This window comes from Salvelinus namaycush, chromosome 12, assembly GCF_016432855.1.
Source record: "Salvelinus namaycush isolate Seneca chromosome 12, SaNama_1.0, whole genome shotgun sequence".
In the NCBI taxonomy this organism is placed as follows: domain Eukaryota; kingdom Metazoa; phylum Chordata; class Actinopteri; order Salmoniformes; family Salmonidae; genus Salvelinus; species Salvelinus namaycush.
The window spans coordinates 3342348-3364052 of record NC_052318.1 but is presented as its reverse complement, the minus strand read 5'-3'; the positions used below and the strand labels follow the sequence as shown (position 1 = coordinate 3364052).

The 21705-nt window shown below is 45.3% G+C and overlaps 2 protein-coding genes across 2 annotated transcripts; one reads left to right on the top strand and one right to left on the bottom strand.

Annotated features, from left to right (window-relative positions):
- The first annotated feature begins 8206 nt into the window (after positions 1–8206).
- LOC120056416 (cytochrome c oxidase assembly factor 4 homolog, mitochondrial-like) lies at positions 8207–9977 on the top strand. Its single transcript, XM_039004573.1, has 2 exons — positions 8207–8296; positions 9095–9977. Exon 2 carries the CDS (start codon positions 9113–9115, stop codon positions 9365–9367), a length of 255 nt encoding a protein of 84 aa, XP_038860501.1. The 5' UTR covers positions 8207–8296; positions 9095–9112; the 3' UTR covers positions 9368–9977.
- Positions 9978–10298: 321 nt separating this feature from the next.
- On the bottom strand, positions 10299–20840 carry LOC120056741 (olfactory receptor 2A12-like). Its single transcript, XM_039004948.1, has 4 exons — positions 20758–20840; positions 11556–11756; positions 11109–11324; positions 10299–10899 (listed from the first exon to the last, which is right to left on the bottom strand). The coding sequence occupies exons 1-4, from the start codon at positions 20838–20840 to the stop codon at positions 10299–10301; spliced, it is 1101 nt and encodes a 366-aa protein (XP_038860876.1).
- Positions 20841–21705: the final 865 nt, after the last annotated feature.

The following is a 21705-nucleotide window of genomic DNA, read 5'->3' as shown; positions in this document are numbered from 1 at the left end:
GACTAGAAGGGCCATGGGTCATATTAGATTGTGTCGAAATGCAGGAAATTATCTTTAGATGACCACCCCCAGACCACCCGCAGACCACCCTCAGATCACCACCCCAGACCACCCGCAGACCACCCGCAGACCACCCGCAGATCATCCCCAGACCACCCAAAGACCACACCCCAGACCACCCGCAGACAACGCTCAGACCACCCCTAGACCACCACCCCCAGACCACCACCCCAGACCACCCGCAGACCACCACCCCCAGACCACCACAGCAGACCACCCGCAGACCACCCGCAGATCATCTCCAGACCACCACCTGCAGACCACCCGCAGATCATCCCCAGACCACCACCCCCAGACCACCACCGCAGGCCATCCCCAGACCACCCCCAGACCACCCGCAGACCACCACCAGACCACCACCAGACCACCACCACCAGACCACCACCGCAGACCACCCGCAGACCACCCGCAGACCACCACCGCAGACCACCCCCAGACCACCTCCAGACCACCCCCAGACCACCCCCAGACCACCCGCAGACCACCACCCCAGACCACCACCGCAGACCACCCCCAGACCACCCGCAGACCACCCCCAGACCACCCGCAGACCACCACCAGACCACCACCAGACCACCGCCAGACCACCACCGCAGACCACCACCAGACCACCACCGCAGACCACCCGCAGACCACCCGCAGACCACCACCGCAGACCACCCCCAGACCACCTCCAGACCACCCGCAGACCACCACCGCAGACCACCCCCAGACCACCTCCAGACCACCCTCAGACCACCCCCAGACCACCCCCAGACCACCACCACAGACCACCCCCAGACCACCCCCAGACCACCACCCCGAGACCACCCGCAGACCCCCACCCCAGACCACCACCGCAGACCACCCGCAGATCATCCCCAGACCACCCAAAGACCACACCCCAGACCACCCGCAGACAACCCTCAGACCACCCCCAGTCACCACCCCAGATCACCCTCAGACCACCCGCAGATCACCCCCAGACCACCGCAGACGCCCCCAGACCACCCGCAGACCATCCCCTAGACCACCCACAGACCACCCGCCAGGTTATGCCCCCCCCACACTTCTAAAACCGAACCTGGAATATGGACTGTGGGAGAGAGAGAGAGAGAGATAAGCTCTGCATTTTGGGGAACGTTCCTCCGTGGCTGTTTCCGAAACCAAGTGTACATGTGGACATGATTGAGGGCAGGAGAGAATGGGGTGAGGACGCGAGACGGTGTGTGGAGATACATATATATATACAGGTGAAGTCAGAAGTTTACATACACTTAGGTTGGAGTCATTAAAACACCTTTTTCAACCACTCCACAAATTTCGTGCTAACAAACTATAGTTTTGGCAAGTCAGTTAGGACATCTACTTTATGCATGACACAAGTAATTTTTCCAACAATTGTTTACATACAGACTATTTCACTTTTAATTCACTCTATCTCAATTCCAGTGGGTCAGAAGTTTACATACACTAAGTTGACTGTGCCTTTAAACAGCTTGGAAAATTCCAGAAAGTTATGTCATGGCTTTAGAAGCTTCTGATAGGCCAATTGACATCATTTGAGTCAATTGGAGGTGTACCTGTGGATGTATTTCAAGGGCGACCTTCAAACTCAGTGCCTCTTTGCTTGACATCATGGGAAAATCAAAAGAAATCAGCCAAGACCTCCGAAAAAAATTGTAGACCTCCACAAGTCTGGTTCAGCCTTGGGAGCAATTTCCAAACGCCTGACGGTACCACGTTCATCTGTACAAACAATAGTACGCAAGTATAAACACCATGGGACTACGCAGCCGTCATACCGCTCAGGAAGGAGACGCGTTCTGTCTCCTAGAGATGAACGTACTTTGGTGCGAAAAGTGCAAATCAATCCCAGAACAACAGCAAAGGACCTCGTGAAGATGCTGGAGGAAACAGGTACAAAACTATCTATATTCACAGTAAAAGGAGTCCTATATCGACATAACCTGAAAGGCCGCTCAGCAAGGAAGAAGCCACGGCTCCAAAACCGCCATAAAAAGCAAGACTACGGTTTGCAACTGCACATGGGAACGAAGATCGTACTTTTTGGAGAAATGTCCTCTGGTCTGATGAAACAAAAATAGAACTGTTGGGCCATAATGACCATCGTTATGTTTGGAGAAAAAATGGGGACGCTTGCAAGCCGAAGAACACCATCCCAACCATGAAGCACGGGGGTGGCAGCATCATGTTGTGGGGGTGCTTTGCTGCAGGAGGGATTGGTGTACTTCACAAAATAGATGGCATCATCAAACTATGTGGATATCTTGAAGCAACATCTCAAGACATTAGTCAGGAAGTTAAAGCTTGGTCGCAAATGGGTCTTCCAAATGAACAATGACCCCAAGCATACTACCAAAGTTGTGGCAAAATGGCTTAAGGACAACAAAGTCAAGGTATTGGAGTGGCCATCACAAAGCCCTGACCTCAATCCTATAGAAAATGTGTGGGCAGAACTGAAAAAGTGTGTGCGAGCAAGGAGGCCTACAAACCTGACTCAGTTACACCAGCTCTGTCAGGAGGAATGGGCCAAAATTCACCTAACTTATTGTGGGAAGCTTGTGGAAGGCTACCCGAAATGTTTGACCCAAGTTAAACAATTTAAAGGCAATGCTACCAAATACTAATTGAGTGTATGTAAACTTCTGACTCATTGGGAATGTGATGAAAGAAATACAAACTGAAATAAATCATTCTCTCTACTATTCTTCTTACATTTCACATTCTTTAAAAAAAGTGGTGTTCCTAACTGACCTAAGACAGGGATTTTTACTAGGATTAAATGTCAGGAATTGTGAAAAACTGAGTTTGAATGTATTTAGCTAAGGTGCATGTAAACTTCCGAATTCAACTGTATATATATACAGTGGGGCAAAAAAGTATTTAGTCAGCCACCAATTGTGCAAGTTCTCCCACTTAAAAAGATGAGACAGGCCTGTAATTTTCATCATAGGTACACTTCAACTATGACAGACAAAATGAGGGAAAAAAATCCAGAAGATCACATTGTAGGATTTTTAATGAATTTATTTGCAAATTATGGTGGAAAATAAGTATTTGGTCACCTACAAACAAGCAAGATTTCTGTCTCTCACAGACCTGTAACTTCTTCTTTAAGAGGCTCCTCTGTCCTCCACTCGTTACCTGTATTAATGTCACCTGTTTGAACTTGTTATCAGTATAAAAGACACCTGTCCACAACCGCAAACAGTCACACTCCAAACTCCACTATGGCCAAGACCAAAGAGCTGTCAAAGGACACCAGAAACAAAATTGTAGACCTGCACCAGGCTGGGAAGACTGAATCTGCAATAAGTAAGCAGCTTGGTTTGAATAAATCAACTGTGGGAGCAATTATTAGGAAATGGAAGACATACAAGACCACTGATAATCTCCCTCGATCTGGGGCTCCACGCAAGATCTCACCCCGTGGGGTCAAAATGATCACAAGAACGGTGAGCAAAAATCCCAGAACCACACGGGGGGACCTAGTGAATGACCTGCAGAGAGCTGGGACCAAAGTAACAAAGCCTACCATCAGTAACACACTACGCCGCCAGGGACTCAAATCCTGCAGTGCCAGACGTGTCCCCCTGCTTAAGCCAGTACATGTCCAGGCCCGTCTGAAGTTTGCTAGAGAGCATTTGGATGATCCAGGAGAAGATTGGGAGAATGTCATATGGTCAGATGAAACCAAAATATAACTTTTTGGTAAAAACTCAACTCGTCGTGTTTGGAGGACAAAGAACGCTGAGTTGCATCCAAAGAACACCATACCTACTGTGAAGCATGGGGGTGGAAACATCATGCTTTGGGGCTGTTTTTCTGCAAAGGGACCAGGACGACTGATCCGTGTAAAGGAAAGAATGAATAGGGCCATGTATCGTGAGATTTTGAGTGAAAACCTCCTTCCAGCAGCAAGGGCATTGAAGATGAAACGTGGCTGGGTCTTTCAGCATGACAATGATCCCAAACACACCGCCCGGGCAACGAAGGAGTGGCTTCGTAAGAAGCATTTCAAGGTCCTGGAGTGGCCTAGCCAGTCTCCAGATCTCAACCCCATAGAAAATCTTTGGAGAGAGTTGAAAGTCCATGTTGCCCAGCAACAGCCCCAAAACATCACTGCTCTAGAGGAGATCTGCATGGAGGAATGGGCCAAAATACCAGCAACAGTGTGTGAAAACCTTGTGAGGACTTACAGAAAACGTTTGACCTCTGTCATTGCCAACAAAGGGTATATGACAAAGTATTGAGAAACTTTTGTTATTGACCAAATACTTAATTTCCACCATAATTTGCAAATAATTTCATTAAAAATCCTACAATGTGATTTTCAGGATTTTTTTTCCTCATTTTGTCTGTCATAGTTGAAGTGTACCTATGATGAAAATTACAGGCCTCTCTCATCTTTTTAAGTGGGAGAACTTGCACAATTGGTGGCTGACTAAATACTTTTTTGCCCCACTGTACATATAAAATCGGTTTTATTTGTTTTTAAGGATATGTACAGATGGTTGAAAGGATCCAGTCAGTGGTAGTGTGGGGACAGGGGGTGTATATCCCAGACACCAATGTTAGAGTATGCAAGCGGTTAACTGATTATGTATGAGGCCGAGTTGATGGCAATGATTATAGGTTTGAGATGGAGGAGTTGAAACCACTCAGAGCTGTTCCGATCTGTTCCGATTCGGCTGCAGTGTTGAGTAGGGTGAAGACAGGCAGGGGAGACTTGTCTGTGGAGATGATGGCGCTACTAATGGGATTGGAGAGGATGGGAGTGGTGGTAAGCTTTTGCTGGGTTCCCGTCCACGTGGGTGTGGGGGGGTAATGAGGCCGATGTGGTGGGTAAGAGTGCAGTGGGGAGAGAGGGGGGTAGATATGCAGGTCCCACTGGGCCGCAGGGAAGAAGGCTGATGTGGTGGGTAAGAGTGCTGTGAGGAGAGAGGGGATAGATATTCAGGTCGGGCAGTCAAGTCATTGATCCAGGCAAAAGGTAGTGGAATGCTAGTAGTTTTTTTATCGTGTGCTCTGGTCAGTAAAGAAGTATGGAATGTAGAACACAGGAAGTGGAGAAGACTACAGTTTTGCCATGTTGGAGTTTGTGTGGTGTAGTGGGGAGAGGGTAGGGTATTGGTGTCAAGGTGCTCTATTTCACTGTCTTAGAGGAACAGGACTAACAAAGAAAATTTAATGTAGGTCGGCCGTGACTGGCCTCACACTCCAGTACGGTAGGTGGCGGTGTGTGCACCTTAAAAACTTGGATGCGACCTGCCAACCCAATCCTGCCCTAGGGCAGCCTATATTCTGTGTGGTGAAACATTTACAACCTAGGGTTCTAGAAAATATAAATGTAATACTGTATATATATATATTTTTTAATTTAACTAGGCAAGTCAGGTAAGAACAAATTCTTATTTACAATGACAGCCTAGGAACAGTGGGTTAACTGCCTTGTTCAGGGGGCAGAACGACAGATTTTTTTTGAGCTCAGGGATTCGATCTAGCAACCTTCCGGTTACTGTCCTAACGCTTTAACCACTAGGCTACCTGCCGCCCCTACGCTCTAACCACTAGGCTACCTGCCTCCCCCCTACGCTCTAACCACTAGGCTACCTGCCGCCCCTACACTCTAACCACTAGGCTACCTGCCGCCCCTACGCTCTAACCACTAGGCTACCTGACACCCCTACACTCTAACCACTAGGCTACCTGCCTCCCCCCTACGCTCTAACCACTAGGCTACCTGCCGCCCCTACACTCTAACCACTAGGCTACCTGCCACCACTACACTCTAACCACTAGGCTACCTGCCGCCCCTACGCTCTAACCACTAGGCTACCTGACACCCCTACACTCTAACCACTAGGCTACCTGCCGCCCCTACACTCTAACCACTAGGCTACCTGCCGCCCCTACACTCTAACCACTAGGCTACCTGCCGCCCCTACACTCTAACCACTAGGCTACCTACCGCCCCTACACTCTAACAACTAGACTACCTGCCGCCCCTACACTCTAACCACTAGGCTACCTGCCTCCCCCCTACGCTCTAACCACTAGGCTACCTGCCGCCCCTACACTCTAACCACTAGGCTACCTGCCGCCCCTACACTCTAACCACTAGGCTACCTACCTCCCCTACACTCTAACCACTAGGCTACCTGCCTCCCTACACTCTAACCACTAGGCTACCTACCTCCCCTACACTCTAACCACTAGGCTACCTACCTCCCCTACACTCTAACCACTAGGCTACCTACCGCCCCTACACTCTAACCACTAGGCTACCTACCGCCCCTACACTCTAACAACTAGACTACCTGCCGCCCCTACACTCTAACCACTAGGCTACCTGCCTCCCCCCTACGCTCTAACCACTAGGCTACCTGCCGCCCCTACACTCTAACCACTAGGCTACCTGCCGCCCCTACACTCTAACCACTAGGCTACCTACCTCCCCTACACTCTAACCACTAGGCTACCTGCCTCCCTACACTCTAACCACTAGGCTACCTACCTCCCCTACACTCTAACCACTAGGCTACCTGCCGCCCCTACGCTCTAACCACTAGGCTACCTGACACCCCTACACTCTAACCACTAGGCTACCTGCCGCCCCTACACTCTAACCACTAGGCTACCTGCCGCCCCTACACTCTAACCACTAGGCTACCTGCCGCCCCTACACTCTAACCACTAGGCTACCTACCGCCCCTACACTCTAACAACTAGACTACCTGCCGCCCCTACACTCTAACCACTAGGCTACCTGCCTCCCCCCTACGCTCTAACCACTAGGCTACCTGCCGCCCCTACACTCTAACCACTAGGCTACCTGCCGCCCCTACACTCTAACCACTAGGCTACCTACCTCCCCTACACTCTAACCACTAGGCTACCTGCCTCCCTACACTCTAACCACTAGGCTACCTGCCGCCCCTACACTCTAACCACTAGGCTACCTACCGCCCCAACACTCTAACCACTAGGCTACCTACCGCCCCTACACTCTAACCACTAGGCTACCTGCCTCCCTACACTCTAACCACTAGGCTACCTGCCGCCCCTACACTCTAACCACTAGGCTACCTACCGCCCCAACACTCTAACCACTAGGCTACCTACCGCCCCTACACTCTAACCACTAGGCTACCGGCCGCCCCTACACTCTAACCACTAGGCTACCTACCGCCCCTACACTCTAACCACTAGGCTACCTACCTCCCCTACACTCTAACCACTAGGCTACCTGCCGCTTCTACACTCTAACCACTAGGCTACCTGCCGCCCCTACACTCTAACCACTAGACTACCTGCCCCCCTACACTCTAACCACTAGACTACCTGCCGCCCCTACACTCTAACCACTAGGCTACCTACCGCCCCTACACTCTAACCACTAGGCTACCTACCGCCCCTACACTCTAACCACTAGGCTACCTGCCCCCCTACACTCTAACCACTAGGCTACCTACCGCCCCTACACTCTAACCACTAGGCTACCTACCGCCCCTACACTCTAACCACTAGACTACCTGCCGCCCCTACACTCTAACCACTAGGCTACCTACCGCCCCTACACTCTAACCACTAGGCTACCTGCCCCCCTACACTCTAACCACTAGGCTACCTGCCGCCCCTACACTCTAACCACTAGGCTACCTACCGCCCCTACACTCTAACCACTAGGCTACCTGCCGAATAAACTGTTCTTCCTGGCAGACAATCCCATATTTTTTAAACAACACATTTATTTAGTTTCTTGCATTTGACAACATTCTGTTTTTAAACGAGTGTTTCTGAGTACAGAGACTGGAACAGAAGAATTCTTATTGAGACTCTACTTTGCTCTACCTTGTGTTAATGGATTTTAGTTGAGAATAACATTTTAGATTGCACTTCACTGCCCTCAAGTGCTTATAGGCCTATATTTCACACTGTATTTGAGAAATACCTCAGAATATAACAATTGCATGTTTTTTTCACACTGGGAAATAACATTTATAATTTATATTTAGCAAAGTAATTTTTTTTATTTCCACAAACGAAACACAGTGTAGGTCTAGTGAGCAGGAGGTAGGCCTACTACGCGGAACATAAATGATCATCGTCCTAAGTAGGCCGTGCACATTTGAATGTAACCCTTTCCTATCCATTCTGTAAAGACGTCCCCCATGTTATGAAATCCACGGGGGTAATGTGAATGTGTTCAACTCTAGGATATACATTCCAGGTACTGCTTTCAAGAGAGACAACGATTATGATATGTCTGAATGTTTAACTTTAGGCTAATATTGGCTGTCGCTTGTGATCTTTTGGGAGCTAGTGTTAGCTTTCCGATTTTGTTTAGTGATTTGCTTCAATATACTTTCGTTACTCACCGAAGTATAGATGTGACTCGTGTGATGACGAACTTTTCTCTTGTGTAAGCTGTCGTCGTTTCTCCAAAATACGAAAGACACGACTTTTGAGTATTTTGACTAGGAAATGCGTATCCAACAGAGGGGAAAAGACCAAAAGCTAGCCATGACGTAACGTTAGCCCAATCTCAGACGCCAACTTCTTTAGCGTCTATTTTGACGATATCTTCTGACCTGGGTTTGGAAACATAAGGAACTTATCTTTCATATCAGTGAGAAATAATTACAAATCAATTACTACATACCATTACAGGCACAGGGTTAGTGTTCCCACACATAACACCATGTTACAGCGCTTGTTTACCAGTGAAGCTGGGGGGGGGTCGATTGTTAATTATCGTGATATTGTTTTTGATTATATATTGTTTAGGTAATATTGAAGTATTATTTTTGCGCTAGATCTGTCATGATGTGCTGGTGTGTTATCATTACTGTGCAACGGAAACGAGTGTTTATTGCACAAATTCAGTTAGGTCCATCCCCTGTTTGTTCCAACGTGACAAATACGATTTGACTTTGGTTCCTAGTAAATACACCCCTGAGCTCTTTCAAGACAGCCTCTGTCTCTAATCCCTTTTCTCCTCTATGCTCTATCCCCTCCTCCCTCCCAGACAGAGCTGCCTTAGGCAATGGCCTCCCCTTCACCCCACGACCGGAGTCGTCGCCCCAGCGAGGACCAGGATGAGGAGGACCCAGTGGACCAGATGATCAGCAGGACAGGATGTGGGGAGCTGCACTACGCTGTCCAGGAGTGCATGGCCGAGCACCAGGACTGGAGGAAGTGTCAGAACCAGGTCCAGACCTTTAAAGACTGTATGATGACCTTCCAGAAGGCCCGGAAGGAACAGCTGATGAAGCAGAGGCCGTCCACAGAATCGGCTTAGAAGAGCATCCAGTGGTTTAGGTGTTTTCATTACGTATCTGGACTGATAACTGAGATGTCAACGGTTTTAGTTTTGCCGCTGACATTATAATTGGTTAGCGTGTTTAAAACAGTCCTTCTCAAATGGTGGATCGCAACTGATATTTTTGGTCCACAGCCCAAGACTGGGTCCATGCTGACTGGTGGGTCACAAGATTACACATAAAGCTGTAGATGGGTCTCAACTCAACACGTTGTGTTGGAAAAGACAATGTTAAAACACCATACTATCACACTGCTTAGAGCACAGACTGCTTGTCACAGTATTTGGTATGGCAGCAGAACCTTCTGGCAGACTGTTTTCTCTCCGGGCTTTTCCTGATGCATCAAGATGAATAACTGATGAAATCTCTTCTCTAAATCTATCGTGTGGGTTTAGGGCTGTGTATGTTGAAACGCTACAACATTCACCTTTCATTCATAGCTTGTAATTCATTGGTTAAAGGGTGGATGGGTGTGTGCCTGTCCTAGAGAGAGAGAGAGAGTTCCGTTTCTGTAGTGGCAGAGTTAACAGGCACATTTAATGTGGTTGTATTCATTTTGACATTATAAAACTCTATATATCACTATCATTGGTTTTCTTCGTTGTATTTTTTATTTATTTTTTAACTTCCATCACATTCAACCTTGTGTAGTTCAACACTGGGCCTTCTGTTTACAGTACCACATGTTACAGACTTTAGCCACAGGGTGGCAGTATAACCCCAGTTTTCCTCTGAGTAAGGTGAAGGAAACTCATCAATCGCAGCCACAATAAATGAGACTAGGATTGAAAGGAGGGGGGAATTACTTTTGTTTTTTTTATTAGATATATTTTCAGACTAGAAACTATTTACACACTTAAGTCATTTATTTGTTTATTTATTGTGACAGGTCAACTTCTTATTCTGTGTTCAGTTCCCCTTGTTCCTTTTGTAAAGCTTTCTGACAGAGTCCAGGACCTCCTCTGTCCTCAGTGAGTATATGTTGTAAAGCTTTCTGACGGAGTCCAGGACCTCCTCTGTCCTCAGTGAGTATATGATAGGGTTCAACATAGAAGGCAAGGTCTGGGTCAATGAGTTGTTGATGATCCTGGCATTAGGATGTATGTAGCTGACTACTGCAGCTATGTTATTACCCACCATGGGCAGATAGAAGATGGCCACCAGAATTAGGTGAGATGTGCATGTTCTCATGGCTTTAACCCTCTCCTCCCCCGTGGCGATCCTGATCAACGCGATGGCAATGCAGATATACGTGAGGACTATCAGTATGATGGGGATACACAATACCACCAGGAAACAGACCCAAGCCATGATGTTGTTGAGAGAGTTGTTGTTGCAGGACAGTGCATAGGTGGGGCCGTGGTCACAGAAGAAGCTCTTTATCGCCAGAGAGCCACAGAAGGAGAGGCGAGTTATGAGGCTAACAGTGAAGGATATCAAAGCCAGCGTGAACAGCCACAGTACTACTAGGATCACCGCCATGGCCGTTCTGGTCACAATAACATGGTACCTGAGAGAAGAAAAATTAAATAATATATGTCATTTGGCAGAAGCTTTTATCCGAAGCAATTTGCAACAGTGATGGGTGACCCCAGCGGGAATCGAACTCACAACCCTCTCATTGCTAGCGCCAATGATTAAAAAATAATAATTAAGAAATACATATATATTTTTTTTTTAATGAAGAAAGCTTTAGATCTTTTGAACACGTATGCTTACCTGAGAGGAAAAACGATGGCAACGAACCTGTCGTAGGCCAGCGTGAGGAGAGAGAGAGACTGCATAGTCATGAAGACGTAGACAAAGAACATGCTGCTGAGACAGGCCTCGTAGGAGATGTACTGCTTCTCAAACAGAAAAGTCTCTATGAGCTTAGGGATGAGAGCTGTGCTTCCACACAGGTCTGTCACAGCCAGGTTGAAGACTACGACGTACCTAGGTTAAAGATGAGGGGGGGGGGGGGGGGGGGGGGGGGGGTTAGGAAAATGTCGTATTCATGTGCGATGCTCAAGCTTTCGAAAGTGAACAGATTGATGGGACCCACGCTGTTGCTAAGATAGCACCACTGGTCCCTTTGTGTAGATAATCGCCCACATTCATGCAAAGATGTATATGATATTAGAATACTCTTGACCAAACCTTGTGTTGTTGGAGCTAACAACATACTTGGCCGTGTGGAGGTTCCTGGCCAGGTAGATAACTGCCATGATGAAGGAGTTAGCCAGGACTGTCACGGCGTAGACCAGACTCAGGAACACATAGTAGTATTTGATGTGAGGGATGTTCTCGAAACCATTAATGTAGAAATATGACGGACGGACGAATGTGGCATTGGAAGAGACAAGGACTGACTGCTCGTGAGCCATGCTGCAGGAATCAGGATGGATGACCGGTTAAGATGGTCTCCTGGTCTCTGCTGTCTTAACTTGGGTCTGGTCTGCTGTCTTAACTTGGGTCTGTTTGCAGGAACATGCAGAGAGAGAGACACAGAGAGAACAATGAAAGAAGAATGTGCAGATGGTGTCGTAGTAAAATAAATCCCTGTAACAAGATCCAGATGAACGAGTGTAAATAGAGAATACAACAACTTAACAAAAGACAAGTAAATTAATAACGCTCATTTATTTTAAGGCATTTTTTTTTCTTTTACATAACGTAGCGTAAAACTTATGATGCAGGAAGCTTCAGCCAGCAAGAGCTTGAATCAAAAAGTCCCTGTGATTCCTCTTCATGCTGTGATGCTGCTGGCTGTGTCTACTGCTGACACAACTGACGACACCGAGGAAGACAGTAGCAATCATCATCAACCAGTTACTTAGCATTATTCAAATAGTAAAATAAATGGTATCTAACTAATTATTCAAAGCATCATTTTCAAGATAAAGAAGTGGGAGAAGCGTAAAACAAATACATTAGATTTAAATGAATGCATTTTATACACGGCTAGAAGAAATACTCCCCAACGTCAGACATCAAACTAAAGCCCAGAATGTCAACATCTCCACCAACTACTAAAGCCACTGTTTATCATGTAAATGTCAAGTTGAACCCACCTCCTCAGGTGATGTGGTGAACCTGACAGCCCAGGTCTAGTGTGAGTACCTGGGCAGAGACAACAGGCTTATATATACTGGATCATCTTCACCTGCTGGTCATTAGTACACAGAGTTACATCACTGGTTCCCAATCCTGGTCCTGGGGACCCAAAGAGATGCACATTGTAGTTACTGCACTAACACACCTGATTCAGCTCATCAACTCATCATTGACTCACCTGAGCCAAACACAAAACCTGGGCCAAACACAAAACCTGGGCCAAAGACTTACCTGGGCCAAAGATTCACCTGGGCCAAACACACAACCTGAGCCAACCACTCTCCTGGGCCAACCACTCACATGAATAAGACGGGTAAGCCCTAGAACTGTAAGGGATGTGCTTAAAATGACGTCATTGTTTTGTTTATGGAATCATCAAGATAGCCCAGAGTAATAATAATGAAAGCAATCCAAAACACACAGAACACAGAGAACACAGAACACAGAGAACACAGAACACAGAGAACACAGAACACAGAGAACATAGGACACAGAGAACACAGGACACAGACAACACAGAACACAGAGAACACAGAGAACACAGAGAACACAGAACACAGAGAACACAGAGAACACAGAGAACACAGAACACAGAGAACACAGAGAACACAGAACACAGAGAACACAGAACACAGAGAACATAGGACACAGAGAACATATAACACAGAGAACACAGAACACAGAGAACACAGAACACAGAGAACATAGGACACAGAGAACACAGGACACAGAGAACATATAACACAGAGAACAGAGAACACAGAACACAGAGAACACAGAACACAGAGAACATAGGACACAGAGAACACAGGACACAGAGAACACAGAGAACATAGGACACAGAGAACACAGAGAACATAGGACACAGAGAACATAGGACACAGAGAACATAGGACACAGAGGACACAGAGAACATAGGACACAGAGAACATAGGACACAGAGAACATAGGACACAGAGAACATAGGACACAGAGAACATAGGACACAGAGAACACAGGACACAGAGAACACAGAACACAGAGAACACAGAACACAGAGAACAGAGAACACAGAACACAGAGAACATAGGACACAGAGAACATATAACACAGAGAACACAGAACACAGAGAACACAGAACACAGAACACAGAGAACACAGAGAACACAGAACACAGAGAACACAGAGAACACAGAGAACATAGGACACAGAGAACATAGGACACAGAGAACATAGGACACAGAGGACATAGGACACAGAGGACATAGGACACAGAGAACATAGGACACAGATAACATAGGACACAGAGAACACAGAACACAGAGAACATAGGACACAGAGAACATAGGACACAGAGGACAAACAAAACTATATACAGGTGTCGTCAGATCAGGAGGATATGAGTACTGAATTAAAGAGGTCCTTTTCTGAACAACACAGTCTTGAGCTGGGCCTTAAAGACATGCTCCGGAACTTTGGCGATTACTAAGTATTTTTAAAATCTCACATTTTGGGCTGATGTGTCAATGTGTAGTTCAGACATGCATAATCTATGAGCAGAGTTACTGTCTTACCTCAATTAGCCACCCAGGCCTTAGTTTGAAAGCAAATATTTTCTTGAAGCTGTGCTGTTTCATTTTGTCTAAATTTTCCCCCACTTGGGCCAGCCCCCTAGCAATTGGAGTTCAACCAATGAGCTTCATCCACTCTTCCATATGAGTGACAGCTAGCAAGAGAGCACATCAGATCGAGAGAGAAAGACCAATGACGTGGTGCACATATCTGTACATATGTGACATAGTGCACAATTTTAGGGGACCGCTTTTGGCTCGTGAGCAGTACTTTCTGAACTAATGTATAAAAATGACACAAAAGTACCGGCAAATCTCTTTAAAACGAGGACAGACACTTTGCAGCTCTGACAGTATCTGAAATAGTTTTGAGTTTTTCTTATTATTAGGTTTATTTGAGCAGGGACAATGTACAACAAAAACAGATGTGTTGTACCAGATTGAACTAGCAGCTAATTTCTGTCTGTAGTCTGCTGAAGAGAGATGGACCAGAAACAGAGTGTAGTCTTTATTTAACTAGGCAAGTCAGATAAGAACAAATTCTTATTTACAATGACAGCCTACTGGGGAACAGTGGGTTATCCTCTTGAGCCTATGGGGGGTGCTATTTCGATCTTGGAAAAATTGGTCCCCAAATTAAACTGCCTCGTACTCAATTCTTGCTCGTACAATATGCATATTATTATTACTATTGGATAGAAAACACTCTCTAGTTTCTAAAACCGTTTGAATTATGTCTCTGAGTGAAACAGAACTCATTCTGCAGCACTTTTCCTGCCAGGGAGTGAGATTTCAGAAATCTCGGCCTCTGTTCCCAGGTCAGTTTATAAGTCCCTGTGAACGCTGTGGGGCTACAAACACTGCATACGCCTTCCTCTAGATGTCAGTAAGTGGTGACAATTTTAATGGAGTCGATTGCGCAATCTGGGACCTTATATTAGACCCTGGAGCGGAAGTACCTTTCTTTTCAGCCGTGCGCTCGACGCAGAGTGGACGTCGGACTGGCCTCCTTCCAAGCTTTGGTTTAGCCAGTTCTATATCCCCGGTCATGTTTTTATTCGTTATAGGTGTTAAAGACATCATAAGGTAGTTAATTTAAACCGACTTATAGCAATTTATATCAGTTTATTGCGATTTTCTGGCATTTCTTTGTGACGCACTTTCAAGAGTTGGACACTTTTCCGGTACATGCCGAACGTTAGTGGCCATTTCGACAGGACAAGAGGACATCTTTCGACCAAAAGACGATGGTTCTGGAGAAAGGACACCTTGCCCAAGATTCTGATGGAAGCTCAGCTAATAGTAAGAACTATTTATGCTGATAAATCGTTGTTCTGTTGAAAAATGTTAAATGCATAAGCCGCCATTAATTTTTGGGTAGCTTCGCTTTAGCGCACCCTGTATTGCGCAGTAAGGTTAATTTTAAAAATGTAATTCAGCGATTGCATTAAGAACTAATTTGTCTTTCAATTGCTGTCCAACCTGTATTTTTTTAGTCAAGTTTATGAATAGTTTTCGATAAAAATAGGTGTCTTTCCAAGATGGCGCCGGACAGATTGCTTGAGTAGTTGGAAACTATTTTCATTTTATAAGCACGATTTGTGCCGCTAAATATGCACATTTTCGAACAAACTCTATATGTATTGTGTAATATGATGTTACAGGACTGTCATCTGAAGAATTCTGAGAAGGTTAGTGAAAAAATTAATATATTTTGGTGGTGATAACGTTATCGCTCTTTTTGCCTTGAATCAATGCTGGGGTAATGTTTGCACATGTGGTATGCTAATATAACGATATATTGTGTTTTCGCTGTAAAACACATAGAAAATCTGAAATATTGTCTGGATTCACAAGATCTGTGTCTTTCAATTGCTGTACGCTGTGTATTTTTAAGAAATGTTTTATGATGAGTAATTAGGTAATACACGTTGCTCTCTGTAGTTATTCTAGTCGAGTTGTGATGGTGGCTGCAATGGTAAACTATGATTTATACCTGAAATATGCACATTTTTCTAACAAAACATATGCTATACAATAAATATGTTATCAGACTGTCATCTGATGAAGTTTTTTCTTGGTTAGTGGCTATTTATATCTTTATTTGGTCGAATTGGTGATAGCTACTGATGGAGTGAAAAAATGGTGGAGTAAGAAAAATTGTGTCTTTTGCTAACGTGGTTAGCTAATAGATTTACATATTGTGTCTTCCCTGTAAAACATTTTAAAAATCAGAAATGGTGGCTAGATTCACAAGAAGTGTATCTTTCATCTGGTGTCTTGGACTTGTGATTTAATGATATTTAGATGCTAGTATTTACTTGTGACGCTATGCTAGGCTATGCTAGTCAGCTTTTTTACTGGTGGGGGTGCTCCCGGATCCGGGTTTGGGAGGAACTAGAAGTTAACTGCCTTGTTTAGAGGCAGAACAACAGGTTTTTACCTTGTCAGCTCAGGGATTCAATCCAGCAACCTTTCGGTTACTGGCCCTACACTCTAACCACTAGACTACCTGCCCCCCCTACACTCTAACCACTAGGCTACCTGCCGCCCCTACACTCTAACCACTAGGCTAGCTGCCCCCCCCCCCCCCCCCCCCCCCCCCCAACTACTAACAGAGTAGTTTATGAGGAGCATATGGCTGTACGCACATAAATAATATGTTTAATGTTATTATAGTATGATACACTCCCAAACATCAACCCTGGGCCTCCATTCTGAGCCTGGTATCTCTATAGGTTTCATAGTTCTAGAGAGTTGTTACAGGCCTTAGTTCTAGGGAGTTGTTACAGGCCTTAGTTCTAGGGAGTTGTTACAGGCCTTAGTTCTAGAGAGTTGTTACAGGCCTTAGTTCTAGAGAGTTGTTACAGGCCTTAGTTCTAGAGAGTTGTTACAGGCCTTAGTTCTAAAGAGGTGTTACAGGCCTTAGTTCTAGAGAGTTGTTACAGGCCTTAGTTCTAGAGAGGTGTTACAGGCCTTAGTTCTAGAGTTGTTACAGGCCTTAGTTCTAGAGAGTTGTTACAGGCCTTAGTTCTAGAGACTTGTTACAGGCCTTAGTTCTAGAGAGTTGTTACAGGCCTTAGTTCTAGAGAGTTGTTACAGGCCTTAGTTCTAGAGAGTTGTTATAGGCCTTAGTTCTAGAGAGTTGTTACAGGCCTTAGTTCTAGGGAGTTGTTACAGGCCTTAGTTCTAGAGAGTTGTTACAGGCCTTAGTTCTAGAGAGTTGTTACAGGCCTTAGTTCTAGAGAGTTGCTACAGGCCTTAGTTCTAGAGAGGTGTTACAGGCCTTAGTTCTAGGGAGGTGTTACAGGCCTTAGTTCTAGAGAGTTGTTACAGGCCTTAGTTCTAGAGTGTTGTTACAGGCCTTAGTTCTAGGGAGTTGTTACAGGCCTTAGTTGTAGGGAGTTGTTACAGGCCTTAGTTCTAGAGAGTTGTTACAGGCCTTAGTTCTAGAGAGTTGTTACAGGCCTTAGTTCTAGAGAGTTGTTACAGGCCTTAGTTCTAGAGAGTTGTTACAGGCCTTAGTTCTAGAGAGGTGTTACAGGCCTTAGTTCTAGAGAGTTGTTACAGGCCTTAGTTCTAGAGAGGTGTTACAGGCCTTTGTTCTAGAGAGTTGTTACAGGCCTTAGTTCTAGAGAGTTGTTACAGGCCTTAGTTCTAGAGACTTGTTACAGGCCTTAGTTCTAGAGAGTTGTTACAGGCCTTAGTTCTAGAGAGTTGTTACAGGCCTTAGTTCTAGAGAGTTGTTATAGGCCTTAGTTCTAGAGAGTTGTTACAGGCCTTAGTTCTAGGGAGTTGTTACAGGCCTTAGTTCTAGAGAGTTGTTACAGGCCTTAGTTCTAGAGAGTTGCTACAGGCCTTAGTTCTAGAGAGTTGTTACAGGCCTTAGTTGTAGGGAGTTGTTACAGGCCTTAGTTCTAGAGAGTTGTTACAGGCCTTAGTTCTAGAGAGTTGTTACAGGCCTTAGTTCTAGAGAGTTGTTACAGGCCTTAGTTCTAGAGAGTTGTTACGGGCCTTAGTTCTAGAGAGTTGTTACAGGCCTTAGTTCTAGAGAGTTGTTACGGGCCTTAGTTCTAGAGAGTTGTTACAGGCCTTAGTTCTAGAGAGGTGTTACAGACCTTAGTTCTAGAGAGGTGTTACAGACCTTAGTTCTAGAGAGTTGTTACAGACCTTAGTTCTAGAGAGTTGTTACAGGCCTTAGTTCTAGAGAGGTATTACAGGCCTTAGTTCTAGAGAGTTGTTACAGGCCTTAGTTCTAGAGAGGTGTTACAGGCCTTAGTTCTAGAGAGGTGTTACAGGCCTTAGTTCTAGAGAGGTGTTACAGGCCTTAGTTCTAGAGAGGTGTTACAGGCCTTAGTTCTAGAGAGTTGTTACAGGCCTTAGTTCTAGAGAGTTGTTACAGGCCTTAGTTCTAGAGAGGTGTTACAGGCCTTAGTTCTAGAGAGGTGTTACAGGCCTTAGTTCTAGAGAGTTGTTACAGGCCTTAGTTCTAGAGAGTTGTTACAGGCCTTAGTTCTAGAGAGTTGTTATAGGCCTTAGTTCTAGAGAGTTGTTACAGGCCTTAGTTCTAGGGAGTTGTTACAGGCCTTAGTTCTAGAGAGTTGTTACAGGCCTTAGTTCTAGAGAGTTGCTACAGGCCTTAGTTCTAGAGAGTTGTTACAGGCCTTAGTTCTAGAGAGTTGCTACAGGCCTTAGTTCTAGAGAGGTGTTACAGGCCTTAGTTCTAGGGAGGTGTTACAGGCCTTAGTTCTAGAGAGTTGTTACAGGCCTTAGTTCTAGAGTGTTGTTACAGGCCTTAGTTCTAGGGAGTTGTTACAGGCCTTAGTTGTAGGGAGTTGTTACAGGCCTTAGTTCTAGAGAGTTGTTACAGGCCTTAGTTCTAGAGAGTTGTTACAGGCCTTAGTTCTAGAGAGTTGTTACAGGCCTTAGTTCTAGAGAGTTGTTACAGGCCTTAGTTCTAGAGAGGTGTTACAGCCTTAGTCTAGAGAGTTTGTTACAGGCCTTAGTTCTAGAGAGGTGTTACAGGCCTTGTTCTAGAGAGTTGTTACAGGCCTTAGTTCTAGAGAGTTGTTACAGGCCTTAGTTCTAGAGACTTGTTACAGCCTTAGTTCTAGAGAGTTGTTACAGGCCTTAGTTCTAGAGAGTTGTTACAGGCCTTAGTTCTAGAGAGTTGTTATAGGCCTTAGTTCTAGAGAGTTGTTACAGGCCTTAGTTCTAGGGAGTTGTTACAGGCCTTAGTTCTAGAGAGTTGTTACAGGCCTTAGTTCTAGAGAGTTGCTACAGGCCTTAGTTCTAGAGAGTTGTTACAGGCCTTAGTTGTAGGGAGTTGTTACAGGCCTTAGTTCTAGAGAGTTGTTACAGGCCTTAGTTCTAGAGAGTTGTTACAGGCCTTAGTTCTAGAGAGTTGTTACAGGCCTTAGTTCTAGAGAGTTGTTACGGGCCTTAGTTCTAGAGAGTTGTTACAGGCCTTAGGTCTAGAGAGTTGTTACGGGCCTTAGTTCTAGAGAGTTGTTACAGGCCTTAGTTCTAGAGAGGTGTTACAGACCTTAGTTCTAGAGAGGTTTACAGACCTTAGTTCTAGAGAGTTGTTACAGACCTTAGTTCTAGAGAGTTGTTACAGGCCTTAGTTCTAGAGAGGTATTACAGGCCTTAGTTCTAGAGAGTTGTTACAGGCCTTAGTTCTAGAGAGGTGTTACAGGCCTTAGTTCTAGAGAGGTGTTACAGGCCTTAGTTCTAGAGAGGTGTTACAGGCCTTAGTTTCTAGAGAGGTGTTACAGGCCTTAGTTCTAGAGAGTTGTTACAGGCCTTAGTTCTAGAGAGTTGTTACAGGCCTTAGTTCTAGAGAGGTTTACAGGCCTTAGTTCTAGGGAGTGTTACAGGCCTTAGTTCTAGAGAGGTGTTACAGGCCTTAGTTCTAGAGAGTTGTTACAGGCCTTAGTTCTAGAGAGTTGTTACAGGCCTTAGTTCTAGAGAGTTGTTACAGGCCTTAGTTCTAGAGAGTTGTTACAGGCCTTAGTTCTAGAGAGTTGTTACAGGCCTTAGTTCTAGAGAGTTGTTACAGGCCTAGTTCTAGAGAGTGTTACAGGCCTTAGTTCTAGAGAGTTGTTACAGGCCTTAGTTCTAGAGAGGTGTTACAGGCCTTAGTTCTAGAGAGTTGTTACAGGCCTTAGTTCTAGAGAGGTGTTACAGGCCTTTGTTCTAGAGAGTTGTTACAGGCCTTAGTTCTAGAGACTTGTTACAGGCCTTAGTTCTAGAGAGTTGTTACAGGCCTTAGTTCTAGAGAGTTGTTACAGGCCTTAGTTCTAGAGAGTTGTTACAGGCCTTAGTTCTAGAGAGTTGTTATAGGCCTTAGTTCTAGAGAGTTGTTACAGGCCTTAGTTCTAGGCAGTTGTTACAGGCCTTAGTTCTAGAGTGTTGTTACAGGCCTTAGTTCTAGAGAGTTGCTACAGGCCTTACTCCAGGAGTCTCAGGAGGCATTAGAGAATCGTGTACGTGTTTGGAGCTTGACGCACAACGACACCTAAAGGGCCAATCTGTAGTTCAAACATTAACGAAGTGGCCAACCCCCACCCCTTGTTTTGGTAAACAGCTGGGGAGTGGGCCTGTAGAAATAGAACCATTCTCAAGTTCTTAGACAGAGCTACGGATGGAATCTAAGGACTGATCACACGGTGATGGAAAACTGCAGTCTGCCCTGTGTGTGTCTGAGCTGAGGTTCTTACCCGCAGTCTTGGGCGGGGCACCAGCGGCAGTCTGGGTCGGCCACCAGCCATCGCCTCAACATGAACTCCTCATACTTCTCCATGAGGGGCTGGTCTCCCAGGATGATGCAATTTATACAGTAATTTGGGGTATTATCACCAGTAAAATACTGTAAAAAAAACGTTTTACTGCAGTGTACGGTAAATTATGGTGTATTGTGGGAAGGTTTTGTGGGCTGGGGATAAAATGGCTGTAGTTTGAATGGTACTGTAATTCCATCCCACAGAATACAGTACCATACTGTATTTTTGGAACCCCAAAAAGCTTTTGACCACTAGTGGGTGCATGGTATCGTTGTTTCTAGCTCATTAGCATATATTGAGTCGTGCCTTGTAAGACATTATATTTGTTGCAGCCATAAGAGTGTGCTGGACCAACTTAACTGGTATGTAGTAGTAGTACACCCTCATGCTAATCGCATTAGCCTACGTTAGCTCAACCGTTCCGTGGAAGGGACACCGATCCCGAAGAAGTTTTAAACCTTAAATGGTTGAGTTTTTGGGTCTGTTTTTCCCCTGTATTCACTGCCAGGTTGGAAGCCTTTGGAAGTTCAAGTGATATAAAACACCAAATATTCATTGATATGTTGTATGTGTGATCACATTACCTATCAGCCAACCTACTTGCACCAATCCCATGTCATTACATTAAAATACTGTGTAATACAAACCCTCTCAATACATTTCATTTATTCATTCACTGTATAGTATACCTGTAACGGATCTCCTCTCTGTCTGAGGAGGAGTAGGAAGGATCGGACCAATGTGCAGTGTGGTAAGTGTTCGTCATTTTAATTAAAATGCACTGAACACTAAAATACAAAATAAATCCAGACTATAAAGAACGTAGTCGACTAGCTCGATGAACAGTATCTGTCTCTATTAGAGCTTGATCAATATCATGGCAGA

Excerpts from the sequence above, each read along its gene's own strand:
- LOC120056416 (XM_039004573.1), top strand. The coding sequence starts at position 9,113 with ATGGCCTCCCCTTCACCCCACGACCGGAGTCGTCGCCCCAGCGAGGAC.
- LOC120056741 (XM_039004948.1), bottom strand. The coding sequence starts at position 20,840 with ATGGAGAAGTATGAGGAGTTCATGTTGAGGCGATGGCTGGTGGCCGAC. Across the intron at positions 11,757-20,757 it reads TGCCCCGCCCAAGACTGCGG|CATGGCTCACGAGCAGTCAG; the intron begins GTAAGAACCTCA and ends TGATTCCTGCAG. Across the intron at positions 11,325-11,555 it reads AGGAACCTCCACACGGCCAA|GTACGTCGTAGTCTTCAACC; the intron begins GTATGTTGTTAG and ends TCTTTAACCTAG.